At 36.1% G+C, this 17,230-nt stretch overlaps 1 protein-coding gene across 17 annotated transcripts in view; it reads right to left on the bottom strand.

The window, feature by feature from the left end:
* The window catches only part of ppip5k2 (diphosphoinositol pentakisphosphate kinase 2), a 41,206-nt gene extending 23,976 nt beyond the window's left edge, over positions 1-17,230 (bottom strand). For 8 of the 17 annotated variants that reach the window (XM_058788555.1, XM_058788562.1, XM_058788554.1 and 5 more), the window contains exons 1-11: positions 16,886-17,224; positions 13,997-14,053; positions 12,318-12,599; positions 10,602-10,797; positions 9,595-9,685; positions 6,914-6,999; positions 6,100-6,254; positions 3,567-3,668; positions 2,517-2,678; positions 1,628-1,749; positions 1,145-1,246 (exon numbers count right to left, since the gene is read on the bottom strand). In XM_058788555.1, coding sequence (XP_058644538.1) covers positions 1,145-1,246; positions 1,628-1,749; positions 2,517-2,678; positions 3,567-3,668; positions 6,100-6,254; positions 6,914-6,999; positions 9,595-9,685; positions 10,602-10,797; positions 12,318-12,479 — 1,178 coding nt within the window. In that variant the 5' untranslated portion in view covers positions 12,480-12,599; positions 13,997-14,053; positions 16,886-17,224. Of the gene's footprint in view, positions 1-1,144; positions 1,247-1,627; positions 1,750-2,516; positions 2,679-3,566; positions 3,669-6,099; positions 6,255-6,913; positions 7,000-9,594; positions 9,686-10,601; positions 10,798-12,317; positions 12,600-13,996; positions 14,054-14,140; positions 14,239-16,885 lie in introns of those variants that run through there. The other 9 variants (XM_058788551.1, XM_058788557.1, XM_058788558.1 and 6 more) reach the window with 4 other exon arrangements.

The following is a 17,230-nucleotide window of genomic DNA, read 5'->3' as shown; positions in this document are numbered from 1 at the left end:
AAATCGAGACACATAGAGCACATCAAATATGGCAAATGTAAGCTCAAACGTGCTTGTGTGAAGCACAAGAACCAATGAGGTTTGTTCTCACGCCTCAAAGTAGTACAACCCGAATTCTAGAAATGTTGGGACATTTTTTAAATTTGAATAAAATGAAAACTAAAAGACTTTCAAATCACACGAGCCAATATTTTATTCACAATAGAACATAGAGAACATAAATGTTTAAACAGAGAAATTTTACACTTTTATCCACTAAAAGAGCTCATTTCAAATTTGATGCCTGCTACAGGTCTCAAAAAAGTTGGCACAGGGGCAACAAAGGGAAAAAAAAGCAAGAAATTTTTAAAAGATTCAGCTGGGAGAACATCTAGCAACTAATTAAGATAATTGGCATCAGGTCTGTAACATGATTAGCTATTAAAGGGATGTCTTAGAGAGGCAGAGTCTCTCAGAAGTAAAGATGGGCAGAGGCTCTCCAATCTGTGAAAGAGTGCATAAAAAGATTGTGGAATACTTAAACAATGTTCCTTAACGTCAGATTGCAAAGGCTTTGCAAATCTCATCATCTACAGTGCATAACATCATCAAAAGATTCAGAGAAACTGGAGAAATCTCTGTGTGTAAGGGACAAGGCCGAAGACCTTTGTTGGATGCCCGTGGTCTGCGAATGAAAGCCTAAATGAAATCTATTCGCTATATAAAGTGAACATGTTGACTGATTGTCTGACTGATTTTCGGTGGAATGGACTTTCAGTGGAGGGACAGAAATCTCTCAGGCTGCATCAAAGACGTCTTCGTTTGTGTTTCGAGGATGAACAAAAGACTAATTGGGTTGAAACGACATGAGGGTGAGTAACTGATGACAGAATTTAGATTTTTGGGTGAACTATACCTTTAATAAAGTGCATAAGAGTGTCAGTAAAAACATGCCCCTAACAATTTGTGGTTTTGGTGTAAACAGAAGAAATATGAGTTTGAGACAAGAAAAGTGAGTTAATGACGGTTTCATTTTTGGAAGAACAATTCCTCTAAAAACTTCAGATTCTTTAGACACCAGCTTAGCTTAGACACTAATAACATTGGTAATGTAATTATCACTATAAGTTTAAAACAGTGTTTGTCTTTGATTGTGAGGACATACATAGTCCCAGAGGTTGTGGGAACTATGGGAATGTCCTCAGCTTCTAAAGGGATCGACCACGGGATCTGAAACTGTGGAGCCAGTTCTCTCATGATGATATTCCTGTGGGGCAAAAGAAAAACAATATCAATTGACTTTAAACAATTACACCATTAATCTGTATAAATAAATGCGTGTTGTACATTAAATGCACTAATAATCCTTATCATAAATGACCATATAATCATTTATATGGTTATATAATCAATTTAAATGGTTATATAATCAAAAAATTATATGGTTATATAATCAAAAAAATGGACCACATAACCATTTTTTATAATCATCTGATTATAAAAAAAATTGCAGCACTTCATGTCAAAGAAAATACAAATCCTTTTTTGCATCTGACAAAAGACAAGCTTATATCCGTGGACCCAATCAACCAGTATTAAAATATATTAGAAACTAAAAGGATATTTAGGATGTGTGTGATGTACTAACCCCAGGATTTTTGCACAGTCATCATAGTATTTCATGGAGTTCTTGACGAAGCTGAAGCCATTGACGTCACAGACGTATGACTGGCCATTGGCACGGAGCAGATCGAACCCACACACGGTTTGCTGTAAACAGATGCAAACAGGAGAGGGATGAGAACATTACGCAGATCGGGCGCATGCTCCACGCAGAATTTCTTTTAAACATATTTGTTTTACATGCTCATTTGTAGTTACTTTAAGGTATTTAAAAAAATATTTTTTATTACCTTATATGTCCAAAACGGTAATTTTTCACCAAAAAATAAAAACATCTTGTTGCAACATTTTACAAAAATCAAGATTGAATATATTTGGTCAAAATCCCATGTTATAAATGATGAAGTGCTATGCAGGCTATTTAAGACAATATTGGCTGATTAGACGGCAATGCTGACCTAAAATGCAAAATGTTTGCCCTCTCTCTCTCTTCACCGTTCCCACATCTCAGACCTCAAATACATAAAATAGGGTAAAGAAAATACTATACAAACTTACTAGCAATTGCCAAGTGGTTATCAGTCTTACTTTTCCAATACAAATAAGACAAATCTAACGTTTCATAACTGAATTAAAAGAAGTTATGACCAGTCTGCAACTAAGACTAGTCTAAACAGTTTATGCAATCAGCCCCAGTTCTTTATTTATCCTTGTAAGATCACAAGTACCCTTGTGAGACCCCCTCATAAAAACAACTCTGGATCTAAGCAAATCTCAGAGGTGACCTATTTTGAGCTCAAAAAAGTGAGCTGTCACTGAAAGTTGAGGAGTTTGCATCTATGTATACCTCCAGATATAAAGCTCTAACTATTAAAAGGAGCAGCCTCGGAGTGGTTTTCAACATCTTCATTTACCTTGAAAGCCAAACAGACTTTCCAAGCGATGAGTTTCTCTCTGGCATTGAGGATGACTGGATAACGGACCTCTTTCCCCTCACTGTCTCGTTCTACCTTCCCATCCAGAGCAGGAGATTTACGGGCCTCTGCATGGGCGTAGTCGGGACCTACAGTATACACCTGACGTGAACAAACACAAGACAGCATATGAAACAGTGGCATTTCACTCATGAAAACTTTAATGTAGAAGAAAATCTTTGCACAACCCCACAATCTGAATGACTGAATTTATGACTTCACATTTTTGTTAACAATTTGGGACACATATGTGACCCTGGATCACAAAACCAGAAATTGAGATTTATACATCATCTGAAAGCTGAATAAATAAGCTTCCCATTGATGTTTGTTAGGATCGGACAATATTTGGCTGACATACAACTATTTGAAAATCTGGAATCTGGGGGAAAATTGCCTTTAAAGCTGTCCTAATGAAGTACTAATCAAAAATAACATTTTGATGTATTTACGGTAGGAAATTCACAAAATATCTTCATGGAACATGATCTTTACTTAATATCCTAATGATTTTTGGCATAAAAGAAAAATGGATAATTTTGACCCATACAGTTTTTATTTTTATTGTTGGCTATATTGCTTCAAATATATCTGTGCTACTTTTGACTAGTTCTGTGCTCCAGGGTCACATATTGTAAACACAACCCGTCTGGAAATAATTTTAAAATACACATTATTAGAACAAGTCTGTTAAGACACTCTTTTATCACCTTCGCTAAAACTCAAACTAAGAGATATTTAAGGATTTATGTGCTTGTCACATCTTTAGTATTTTTTTATATACTGAGTTTTCACATACAGGATCACATTTCAAGAAGTTTTGTGAAGAACAGAAACAAGAGAGAGAGAGAGAAAAAAAAAACCTTCCTCTTAAGAAAATCAAAATATTTTAGTCACTTCGATGAATCAGAATTACCACCACTAACATGAAAACACATGAAAATAGTGTGTGAGCTTTTTTGCTCTGCCGAAGATAAACGATTGCGATACCTTCACATCAGTTCCATCTGTAGGCATGAACTCCTCATAGATGTAGGATCCGGTCTTCCTGACGTTACTCTCGGGAGAATAGACGCTACTTCTGCTGCCAATCTGAAACAGACGCAACGTGATCAGTTAGCACGAGTTTGGATGGTTTGCTGCAATGAAACACAACAACAGTGTACCAGGAGTTCAATTATTTACATATTTTTAGTGCTAACATGAACCTTTCAAGTATACCATGTCATGTTATGATTCTATCTTCTTGTTTTTGAACAATAAATACTTATCTGCACCACACTACACCACCCTAACTCATCAAAAACACAAACAATCAGAGATGTCAGAGTTACACAAGCTATTAAGCAGCTCAGCCACTTACTCCTAAAAAGCATTGGATGTTATGTAACTGAGTCCCAGTTAGAGGTCGACCGATAGTGGATTTTACCGATACCGATAGCTAGGTTGGACCACACTGGCCGATACCGATTAATCAACCGATAGTTTTCAAAATAGATACTGAAAGAGAGCTAGTGCTTTACTATTTAAAAAAACAAAAAGCAGCAACAGTACTGGACCATACTTTGTAAATGAATAAAAATATTAATATTATTTACTATATTGATCATTAAAGTTATTTCATAGTTTGCTAATGTTAAAAGAAGAAACTTTAAAATGTAGCCTATTAGTAGCTAATAGTGAATGTTGAAATGAACAAACTCTAACAAGGAACAATACTTCTACAGTTTTCATTAATGCTACGAATGGACTTTTATTGTTAAATGTTACCATTTAATTTCAACAGTCATGCTTAAAGATGGCCATGTTTAAATATCTACACAAGGCCATAGCATTAAAATTACATACATATGGATATTGTATGTGTACTCGCACACTTTATTTGCTTTTATTTTTTAACACTTGATAATTATCTAATCAAAAAAAAAAGTCAGTCACACACCGGGCAAAAGCGCAGAGCTGCGTCTAGGAGAACTCAGAGGTATCACGCACACACACACACACACACACACACCAGACGCTTTGCGTTCAAATCAAGTGGCGGTCTAAAACAATTTATTTAATCACCAAACGGACATAAGTTTGCTTCAAGAATGAACAATGTGGCATAAATGAGTTTGAAGTTCGGTGTTTAAAAAAACAGAGCAAGTGGAAAGAGAAATCGCGATCTATTACAGCTCTCTACATGAAGCATACCGACTTTATTAGAGCCACAGAAAGACAAACGTTTTGCTGAAAAATGCACAATACATAATTTATAGCCTAGGGTGAAGTCATTATACATTCACAACGATTTGGGACAAATATAATGTAATTTAATATAAAACTATGTGAATGGCGCTCTGTTCCGCGGCAGGCTTTTCTGTCGGCTGTATTTAAATGCGCATCTGGAGTTTCCCTCACTGTGCAGCGAGCAGTGTCACGTGTCAAAATAAACAACACGTGCTGTCAGTGATTTCCGCCTCTAGAGGCCGCTCTCATACTGTATAATGCCAGCGGACCCTTCTCAGCCATTCCGGCAACGGTTGCAAACCGGAAAACTATCGGCATGGATTTTTGCCGATAACCGATAGTTGTGGCAATCAACTATCGGTGCCGATTAATCGGCAAAACCGATGAATCGGTCAACCTCTAGTCTCAGTATAATGACGACCTATAAATTGGAATAAAGGATGTAAATACTGATTATTTAAAAGTTGGCTAGGCTTTAAACCCTGTTCAACAATGTCAGCAACAACACAACACGATTTATTTTCACTAGCAAGCTGGCAACATGAGTGACAGCGACTGTTTCTGTCTCACACAATAAACAGGACACACATTTACCAGAGAACCTGACCGGGCAAGCCATCTTAAGCTCTACACGTATGAGTCAGTTTAATATACTGTAACACAAATCATTCTCACGTTTTGGGTAGTTTAGTCCTTGCACTTCGTGTCCTCTATTTTTCAGGTGTGTTTTGTTTATAGAAATAGACCTGATTAATCAATAAATTCATTGTTGATTATTTTTATCATCAGTTTTATCGATTAGTGGTTTAAGTCTTGAAATATTTTTATAAAGTATTTTGGTCCCACTTTATATAAAGTGGCCTTAACTACTATGTACTTACATTTAAATGAATCATTTAATACAATGCGCTTGTGTACATACGTTTTTACATTGTACTTATATTTTAAAAATGGCACAATGTAATTACATCTGAAATTAATTTCTGCAATTAAATTTATAATTACACTATTGTCCCATCCCTTACACCTAAACCCACCCGTAAACCTACCCATACCGGTCCCTAACCTTACCCGTATCCCACCTCAATAGCAGCAGAAGTGTTTTACAATACAATATGAACACAATAAGTACATTGTACTTATTTTTTGATGTAAGTACATAGTAAAGGTCACTTAATATAAAGCAGGACCAGTATTTTGCTTAAAATACTCTTTAAAAAAAAATGAGTTGATGTAATGTGGTGTGTATTTTGGTGTTGAAGGGATTGATTGTGAATCATTACGGTCACACCTTGCGGAAGAGCCTCTGACTGCCCCCTCCTGCAGATGTGGGGTAGTAGATGTAGACATTGTGGTCCTCAGCACTCACTGGCTTCTCTACGAAAGGCTTCTGGAAAATCTCCCCATTCACCTCCACGTGGTCCTCTCCCTCCACCAGATTACATTCTGCAAAAACATCACACAGCATCATAAAGAAGCCATGAAATCGTTCGAGTTAGAAACGGGATATTTGGGTAGAACATATTTTGAGAGTCCAAATGCACATGATCAGGTTCTCGCTGACAGATCGACAGCGTGGTCAGCCAATCAAATCAGCAAAGTCACGTGACTTTTCACCCGTGTAGTGCTGTAACCACCTCGCATTCACAGTACACGAGCGGTTCAAAGAGAAACACTCAAGTGAACACTGCTTTATAACAAGCAAAACAGGCAGAAAGAAAATGATTTGATTAGATTAGGATTTGATGTGAATTCAGTTGAAAAGTACGCAAATGCTCTCAACAAATCCTGTAAACTACATAGAGAACCATTTTAATCATGAACCCACTGTAATACCGCAAAAACAACTCACAATATTAATTATTAGAAAAACAAAACCAAATAAAACTGAAAATTAGTTTTTCCACATGAAACTTATTATAACTGCTAATATTGTATTCTTTTTCTTCTCATTTGTAAGTATCAGCTAAATGACACTAATGCCCTACAAACTAGCTGAGAACACACCACTGTGACGCAGATGATCTAAACTGTTCACTGGTGACACAGGCTTATTTTATGTAGTCCAAACTAGGTCAGAGTGAGATTTAAGGGAGTTAACAAACCTTCTGGTCTGGAAGGATCTCTGTTCAGAACCGCAAAGCGGGGGAGCTGTATTCCCTCGGCCTTCAGTATCCGATACACCTCTCTCCTAAACCCGGAAATATTGCATATGAATTAGGATTTTGTGGGAGAAAAAAAATTAAAACATTAAATAAAAAATATCATACAGCAAGTTATTTAAATGTGCTTCAAGAAAACCAATGTTTAAACTGTGTTTAAAGAGCCTCTTTAATCTTCCATCATTCGGTCTCCATATTTGACACAGCATTACTTAACATGTGATTAAACAAAAACAAAAAAAGTCCCATCTGTCATTCACTCACCCAAAAACAACCCCTCAAGGTCAAGCACATCAGAGCATCCGTTTACCATATTTCTCTGTGTATGTTCGGTAAAGAAATCTGAGATATTTCTGTCTCATCAAAAAACATCTTCATTTGTGTCATGAAGAGGACTGAAAGTTATGTGCTTGGAATGAAATTAGGATGAGTAAATGTTGACTTAAATGGCAATAATCAGACACGAGTGCCATTGTTTAAAATATCAGAACTGCTGCTGTTCTGCTGTAGACACGAGGATGCAGTGATGACAATTAAAGCATGTGTGTATATTAAAGAATTTTATACAAACATTAAGTTGATATTGAGTAGTGCATCCAAAATAAGTGTATATTTGTTATATATAAATAAATACAAACATGCATGTATATATTTAAGAAAATATATGTTTATATAAAACATTTATATATAATATAAAATATAAATGTATATGCACATGTAAATATTTTCAAAATAACACACATTATGTAAACAAACTTTTATTTTGAATGTGATTAATCGCGACAGCACTAATATGGAGTACATTTTAGACACAGTATTGCCAGACAGTTACTTTGGAACCATTTTTGCTGGCAGAACAAAATCTGACCCAGTCCCAGCACAACTGAACTACATTTCAAGACTCTTGAAACGACACTAGGCCAATCAAAATTAGTGAATCAGTATCTGATTAATTCACTGTGCACTGCGTCAGCATCTCACTTGACTTCCCATATTGCTCAGAACCAAAAAGGACCAGGTGTGTCACAATTAATCATGTAGATACATGAAATTTTCATGTTTCTAAACCAAATCAAATGAATACATTCATCTCTTTCAAAAAATCACTTCTGTTGCAGTGATGACCGCTTCATGGGCAAATGTTTGCATGTAGGTTGCTGTGTTGACCCCGATTAAAATGCAAACATTCAAGCAGTTAAAACATTAGCTAGCTGATGCAAGCGTCAACACAAGAGTAAACAGTGTCACAGCAATACCTCCCTCATGTGGCAATACTTTCCACTAATAACATTAACTGTTTCGGGGCAGTGGTAAACTGTTCGTTCTAGTTTCCATGTGCTTTCCAGGACTGGAAAATTTGCACAGCTGTGATTTGGGCGTAAGCAGCAGGCCACCGTCTGCTTGCCATTGATATTCAGACCAACAGCACAATTTCAAATGCGATATTGCTTTTATACAACAGGCCAATTACAAAGAGGTTAATATTGCATTATAAGTTGATGCACTCCCTGTGAGTAGAAACCATGACAAATCGCCCATGCTAGAGGAGTGCTATATACTTATAAGACATACTCCACCCAAAAATGCTCATTCTGTCATCACTGCATGCCAGAGTCGGAAATTAAAGGGGACTGGGGCAAAAATGCCCACCGATTTCAAGAATGGGGGTCCAAAAAATGCCCCTGCACAATTAAATGAAATCTATTACGACTATTGCGATTAAAGTAAAATATGAAAAAGAATGAAGAGTGCCAAATGCAACATTGCATTTAGATCTGTTAAAGTTGCATCAAAGGTTTCTTTTTGCGTGTTTTTGTTGAGCATTATAACCAATCAACCATGTACCTGTTGAGTGCATGAATGCAATAGCCAATCAGAGGCATTAGATTAGTCACCAGTGATGAAAATCCAGTTTTCCAGAGCACTGACTTTGGCACTCTTGTGAATTCTCTCATCACAAACACAAAAGGTTATGATATATGTAATAGTTTCACTGCGCAGTGTAGACCGCTCCTTTGGGAGATTCTGTAAGTGTGCAGAACTGAAATCACTGACCGCTTCAGAAATGGGGAACGTTCTTTGCTCACCGTTCACTCTCAGTGACATGAAAAACAAATCGGTTATTCAAACCAAGATAACCTTAATTTTTTAATCTTTAAAAGCAATGGTTTTCAGCTTGTTTTCTGTGTATGTATGCATTCTATTAGTTAAAACAATTATTTGCCATAAAAACAACACACATACAATTAATAATGAGGAAATTCTAAAAAAAAAATTGGATGATTACCATAACAATAGCAACATTTTTGCATCTCTGACTGCCTGTGAACAACAAACATGGAGGCAACAGTTTAACCCATTTGGCAATCCATAAGAATAAGTAACATACAGTTTCCCACACACACACACACACAAAAAACTTTTAATGACAATTTTAATCAATAATCACAACTACAATACCTGGGAGAACCCATCTACTTATGATGAGCAAAGGTTTTTCCAGTATTAAAGGCATGAAGTATAGCTGGCAATATCTTCTGTATCAGAGCACATCATGTGCGGTCAATAAACAATGCAATTAACTTGCAACATGATGAAGACCTGATGGTGGAAATGAAGCTCACCTGTCCTGAATAAAATACTGAAGATCCAGATCGTTGATGACAAATGGATTCCTCAGCTTCTTGTAAGCCACGGCTTTATCCAGTGGGAATCCTTTAAAAACAGACAATAAATAATGAACATAAATTCACAAAAACAGGTTCATATCAAGAGGGACTGTACATTTCTGCTCTTGTCGTCAATACAATAACTGACCGGAGCTAGCTGTGTATTCAATATTTTTAATGCACACTTTTCAGCCAATCAGAAAAGAGTATTCAGACCATGGTTTAAATGAGTATAATTCACATTCTACACAAACCAAACATAATTTATATTATTTTACAACTTGGGGCGCAACTTAAAATCATTAACCATAATGTTATTTAAAATTTAAACCATTTTTTATACATTTTACTTGAAGTAATTAGATACCATATTTTTCATAATAAGCCCAAAGCATTTTTATCATCTGAAATGTGCTGCAACTTACAATTAACTCACAAAACACACACATTTAGATTAGCGGAGAACGAGAAAGGCCCAAGTTCATATGTATCACTTACACAAATTTGTTTAGGCTTGACGTTTATAATAATTGTTGTTTATAACGAATGGCACTATAATTATTGTTTGTTCATATATATATATATATATATATATATATATATATATATATTACACACACACTTTATACTATATATTTTCCATTCCTGTTCTGTCCTGAATAGCGTTAAATTAAAAATGAGCATTTGTTGTGGAGTGAAGGGAATAAAAATACATGTTTATAGTGTTTGTAAATGTTTCCATTAATATATTTCTGTTTTATTTTCTATTTATTTATTATGTAATAATAAAATGTGACTTGTACACTGATGCAACTTATCCTTTTTTATTCTCTCTCTCAACAATGTAATTTTGACCTGGTGCAGCTTATAGTCAGGTGTGACTTATTTATCATAACACACAGCAAAAACTTGGTTTCTTTTTTGTAATCTGTTACAATAAACACAGACAGGACGCTACAAACCTTTGGAATGGAAAGAGATGAGACAATCACAGAGTGGCCAGTTTTCCACCGGCTCATTCAGAATGACTTCCTCTTCAAACGTAACCACAGTGATGTATTTGAACAGACAAAGTCTCTCCAGGATCTCCTTCATAGGTTTGGACTTTGACTTCTTAGACATGGCACAGATACCCACCACGATCTGTCTCTCAGGAGGCTGCAGACGACAACAACACACATCTCAAATTACAATCATTTCATTTATTTGAGTTACGCTTCAAGAAGCTAAAATGTTTAACTAATAAAAACTAAAATTGTTGTGTCATAGCTGTAATTTATTTATTTGTTGCGATGTAAAGAAGCATCCCTCACTGACACCTGTCTCCCATAAATACTCCAACGCTACAATCTAGTGGTAACTTTACTACTAAAAAACCTTGAGTTACAGAGCGCTGGCTTTTTGCATCCTCTCCAGGACAGAGCAGCGCTCAGTGCATTTCTTCAGATTGTATATATTTTAATTCATCTATATAGTCTTTACTGTGCTGTAAATCATTACGCAATGCAACATACAGGCATGACATGTCAGTCAGCTAATGATTGAAATGCCTGACGTCTTGCATAATGTAACTTTATTTTATTCATAGAGGTCCTGATTTGAATTACTTTGCATATTAAAATATCTTCTCATTACTCTGTACTGTTTGTTTACGGGCAGGTTATTATAAGGAATCCTTTGTCAGCTTTTAGAAATGCAGTCTCACAGAAAACAACCGATGAGCCTCAGAGCACCATGTCAAGCGCAAAATAACTCAAGACGTGTTTATTTTTGGGGTGTTAAATAATGGGGCAAATACCTGTAAATTGGCAAACCTAATTTACTATTGCATGATTTATTTAAAAACGCTTCTCTTATAAATTGTGTTTGAGAGGGTAATTCCTACAATTGCAATAAGATCAGCAGCAAAAATAATTGTCTCCACATCTTTTCATTGTTAATTTTTCACTGGGTGTATTTAGTAAATGCTGATAGCATTTTTTAACTCCAAAAGAGTTTGCGCTGACACAAGCTGCTAGTAAATCTGGCACTAAATGTGTATTTTACATGCAAATTACATATTAATGAAAGTTCTACGAATTAAGCATATTGACTTTCAATCCAGTTGTTGTTTTGTTGCACAAATTCGATGTCGTATATTCGACATTGTATTTATTCGCATCGTATATTCGCATTTGTTTACTTTTTACCAAATTTTAGACACCGCTGCTTGAGAAGAACCATCTTATTTTGTCACATTGTTGGATTTTCTTCTTCTGATTTTTGTTGGGGCCACGTTTCTTTATAATTAACCAAGTCAAAGTCTGTCAGCATTTCTTTTAACTGCAGACTCTTTTGCATTTTGTAGAATCGTGCTGGTATTTGTTTTAGAAATGCAAACTACAAAGTGATTCTAGAATTTTTTTTCTCTACCATACACAATTACCAAGTTAAGTCTGTCATAACTTAAATATATTGGGTTTCTTCTTCACATATGTATGTGTATATATGTGTGCATGTGTGCATATGTGTATGCATCTATGTGTATGTGTATAGCAGAAACTTAATTTCCTGTAAAGCTGCTTTGCAACGATTGTATCGTAAAAAGCGCTATACAAATAAACTTGAGTTGAATTGAATTGAATTTATTGTCCAGCGGGCCAAGAACCTAAACAGCCAATATGAGTCTTTTCACATACCGAATCATATTCTGCATCATCTCTGTCTTCATCCTCCTCTTCCACGTTTTCGTACAGACAGTCATAGCCGAGCACTCTGCCCGGATCCAGCAGCTCGTCTCCCTCGCCGTCATCAGCTCCCACAAAGAAGCGCGGGTGATCCAAGTCCTCGTGCACAGACATGTTCACCGCAGACAGCTGTCAGTCACTCAGCAGAGGTTCACATGAAGGTTAGAGCTGGTAACATCCAGCCTCACAGGCCTCCTCCTGCTCCTCACAGCCGCTCATCTTCACCGTCTCTCGCTTGAACACCGCACAAACAACAGCTGACTCAGGGGCAGTTTCTAGTCTTATCTTATGCTCACCCAGCCAGCTTTTATTTGATCAAATACACAGTAATGTCAAACATTCTTATAATTTAAAATAACTGATTTATGAAAATTTATTTAATGAAAAAATGAATTTTTCACATTATTCACATATTTAGCTAGTGTCAGTGACAAATTTAGTATCCACTATAATGTAAAAATATTTTATCTAGTTTAAACGTGACAAAATCAAGTTAAGAAATGCAGTATGCACTATTCATATGGATTTGAAAAACTTTTTTTTTGCTATTTTTAGGAAAGGATTAAATTGAGTGAATTTAAAAACATCATGCAGCAAGAATCAAGTAAAATGTAATATGTGAGTGTACACATCCTATTCATTTCCACAATTTTTAAATATATTTCTCAAGGTAAAAAGCTTTTTCACAAATATTATCAAATAATTAATAAATATTGCATCTTTAGGGAGTCAAAGAACCTAAACTACCCTTGTCTTCAAAAAAAAAAAAAAAAAGTCAAATTACCTGATATTTTAAAATGATAGCTCTGCTGTGTTTCATAAAAATGACAATTTTCTTTTTTGTCTGAACTATCCCTTTAAGAGACTTATTAACTTTGGCACACAGTCATGTGGGGCTGGTCCTCTCAATAATATGATTTTCTGTTTAAAGTATTTTTTTGGACAACCGATCGGTTGGACTAACTTTTTTTAACATTTAGAAGTACAGTATTTTTGTTAATATTCATTTTTTTTTTTTTTTATATTATCTTTTATTGGAAAAGCATGTTGAATTTTACATATTGTTAGGCATATGAAGTACAATCCTTTGCTTTAACATTTTTAACTTTCTAACACAGGAACAACAGAACTCAAAAGAACGGGTGGCGGGGAAAACCAAATTACTTCCATATTATTTATATTGTTCATTTAAACTTTCAAATCAGTGCACAATTAGTAAAAAGCAGCAATGTTTACAGAAAATCAGATCTAACCGGTTTAACATATTCCGTCCATTTGGACCACATCTTATAGAAAGTGTCCCTCTGCACTTTCAGTGAAAAGGATAGCTTTTCCATTATGTAGATCTCGTACACAATGTTTATCCAGTCCTCTGTTGTTGGTGGTTCTGGTTTAAGCCATAATATTATTTTTTTATTAGGCTATTTATTTTTTAATTGCCATCAGGACATTTGTATCAAACTTACATTTTGACATTCATCTCACCTCTAAAAAAAAAAAAGTTGCAATTACCATGTTACAAAACCATGTTCAGAAAAAAAACGCATTCAAGTTATTGTATGATCTGCACAACATTTTTTGAATGTGCTCAACCCATGAACTATTTTCTGTTGAATGTTTAATGGACTCACCTCTCAGATGTGTCAGAATAATCCCTCGACGGCCACAAGTTCAGAGATACTATCGTCCTGCAAAACAACAAAAGATAAAAATGATCCAGTTTTTGAAATCAGATTTTTTTTTAAAAACAGCTTAAAGCTGTGGAACTGGCTTACTGTATAAAAAATTTTAAAAAGCCAGAACTGGGTTATTTCATGCTATGTGCTCATTTTCAACAGAGGTGGCACTGCTCTAAAGATAAACACTGATGACTGTGAACAGTACAACATGCACTCAATAAGAGAAGGCAAATATTTGACCTTCTTTCCAGCACACAAACAAAATGCAGTGATCAAGATCCACTTAGAGTCACTTTATTATGGGAAGAGTTCAATTTTCCTAAATCTTTTTAAGGTGATTTATAGGTAGGCTAAGTATTGCACATGTGCAGAATATTTTCAGTTTGAGAGTACTTTTAGTTTTTTTGTTTTTTAACAGTTTTTTTTCTCTAATTCCCCTGACTTGGTTACAAGGTTGATGATGTCTGGTGGGGAGCGGACAGGAAGCTGCCATCACAGACATGAGTCTGAGTTTGAGGTTCTGCTGGCTACAGAGCGAAGGCTAGTAGAAACCTGGGGAAAGATTAATCTATTTAAGCACAAAGAAGACATTCTGAGAAATGTCTCAGTGTTTTTTCTCCATTAAGTGGAAGACAATGGTTTGGTTTTAACATTCTTCAAAGTATCTTTTGTGTTCCACATAAGAAAGAAAATCATACAGGTTTGGAACAACACAGTGAGGGTGGAATGAGATCAAGTTTACCATAAACAAACTTTGAGAAACGGGATTTTAAAATAGGGATTTAAAAAAAATATGAATGTCCTAATTCTGTCCTAAACTCCTGAAACATTGGTGTCTCATATTTTAGAGCAGTCAATGCAATTCATGAATGAAATCAATTAAATCTGTATGTGGGTGTATGTAAAAATATTCAGATGTAACCCCCTTTGTAATCGTTAACATTTTCATAAGTAACTGTAATTTAATTACATTTATTTTGTAATTAAATTATATAATTCCGTTGCATGTAACTAGTTACTCCCCAACACTGCCCATAACCAAAGTTTATTGTGTGGGCCACAACGCAATGTGGTAAAACCAAGTAATATTTATAAATGTTGCTTTGCAATACCAACACAGGTAATCGCTTAAAGTCCGTGTAAAGTGATATTAAAATATGTGTTCTGAGTTTGTCACACAACAGAAAAATGTGTTATTAACCACCCAGACAAATTTGAATGATAAAAAAACCGCCAAGTAACTAAAATAAGTTATCAAGTCTTTGAAAAATAAGCAAACGCTGGGGGCGTGTCCGCTGTCTGCGCTGAAACCACGCCCACTCGCGGGAAAGCGGCCGTCTCTCTCAACTGTCAAACACCGCTACAACCTGAATGGATGCTACTGATGCTACCTCTAGTAGCTTAATTGCATTTATACAGCCATACATGTTTGAGCGTGCAAGTTCGTTATTTAATTGTAGACGCGCGGCAGCGCTGCAGTGATTCTCGTCGTCAAGGAGAGCGCGGCTCATGGTTGCTTAGCAACGGCAAACACCAGGAGAGCACAAGCTCCGGTGCGCTTTGAAAGAAGAGAAAGCGGTACAGCTCGCGTTTCCATGCGTTTTTAGATGCGAATTGTGAACGCTCCATGTTTTTAAATTGTATGTATTCTGCCACATATTGATGTCTCTGGGCTAAGACCCCGGTATCCACCCTAAAACCGTCCCTGCCTAGAATCTGTATATCTAACATCACAGACATTCAAAAAGACAAACTAAGAACTTGACCTCTCAACGGTTATTATAGTGTTAGGGGCGGGGCCACGCTCGGTGGCTCCATTGCGTCATCAAGCCACCGTTTTAGCCCCGCCCAATAAATCAGTACTACATAGTTCAGAGCCTTTGTAATGTGTTTCAGCAATACATTTCTAACATTTGTAATGCGTTTAGAAACAATTCTCAGAATTCTCTTTAAACGGCCAAAAATTAGGGAAATTAAAAAAGATCAAGCAATCAACTTTACAATTTTTGGACCACTTGAGATGGACTGAATCTTACATAAAAGAAAAAAATACACAACATTGAACAAAAGAGAAGTAAATAAATGCATATGCTGTATGTTAATTAATTAATCACCTCCACGCTATTTGTTAGCTACCCAAAGGAAATGCTGAAAACCCTGTCAGTTATCTGAGAACATAAACACTGCCATAATCCTAGGACATCTGTCACTGACAGCACCTGTCTGACAATACACTACATACACACAACACATGACACACACACACACCACATCACATGACATACACGACACATGACATACACGACACATGACATACACGACACATGACATACACGACACATCAGATACACACAACAACACATCACAAACACACAACACATGACATACACACCAGAGAAAACGGAACCGATGCCTTATTCCTCACACACCGTTAAACAAATAACATAAGTATCAAATAACAGCACCAAAGTCAGATAAACACCATAATCTACTCGAAGTTAATTCATTGTAAAAGAAGGAATATTATAGAAGTTTAATTGGACTGCTTCGAAAATGTTACATACTTTTCTTTGATTCACTTTGTTAAATTAAATATCTGCTTGATCAAAGTCAAATCAACACAGCAATTTAAAAGCCAGTGTAATTTGACTGGCATCATGTGTATATGCAGTACAGTATGATTATCGGCTCAAAAGCATCAATAATGCAGGAAAAGTCAAGGCAGGAGGTCAGTCATGTGCAGTTTGATGTCTCACTTTTAGCAGCTAATGACTCTTCTGCACAAACACAACACGTGCATGATGCTAGAGCTGATAAACAGCGAATACTTTATATTCTTACCTGCTCTAAAAGAGACGGAAGTGAAGTCGAAAGCTGTGGGCTGCTATGTTAGCTGGTCACACACACACAAATACTGAAGGAGGAGAGCTAACATTAGCATACATGCTAAAAGCACCACCAGCAATCATCATCATCTTCATCATCTTCCTCCTTCAGCTAACGGGCATAAACACAAATGATCTCATTCTGATCTTCTGCAGGCCTCTGAGATTCTCCACAGGGATGTATTACACCCTTCTGTGTGACTGATTGCTGCACGAATGCACTCAAGTTCAGGCTTCACAAATCAAAAAACACCAGTCTACGCGGCGTGGCGTCAGGCGTGATGTCGCCGCGAGGGCGGGG

This window comes from Onychostoma macrolepis, chromosome 10, assembly GCF_012432095.1.
Source record: "Onychostoma macrolepis isolate SWU-2019 chromosome 10, ASM1243209v1, whole genome shotgun sequence".
Lineage (NCBI taxonomy): Eukaryota > Metazoa > Chordata > Actinopteri > Cypriniformes > Cyprinidae > Onychostoma > Onychostoma macrolepis.
The sequence above is the reverse complement of the archived record's forward strand: the minus strand, read 5'-3'. Positions and strand labels throughout refer to the sequence as shown.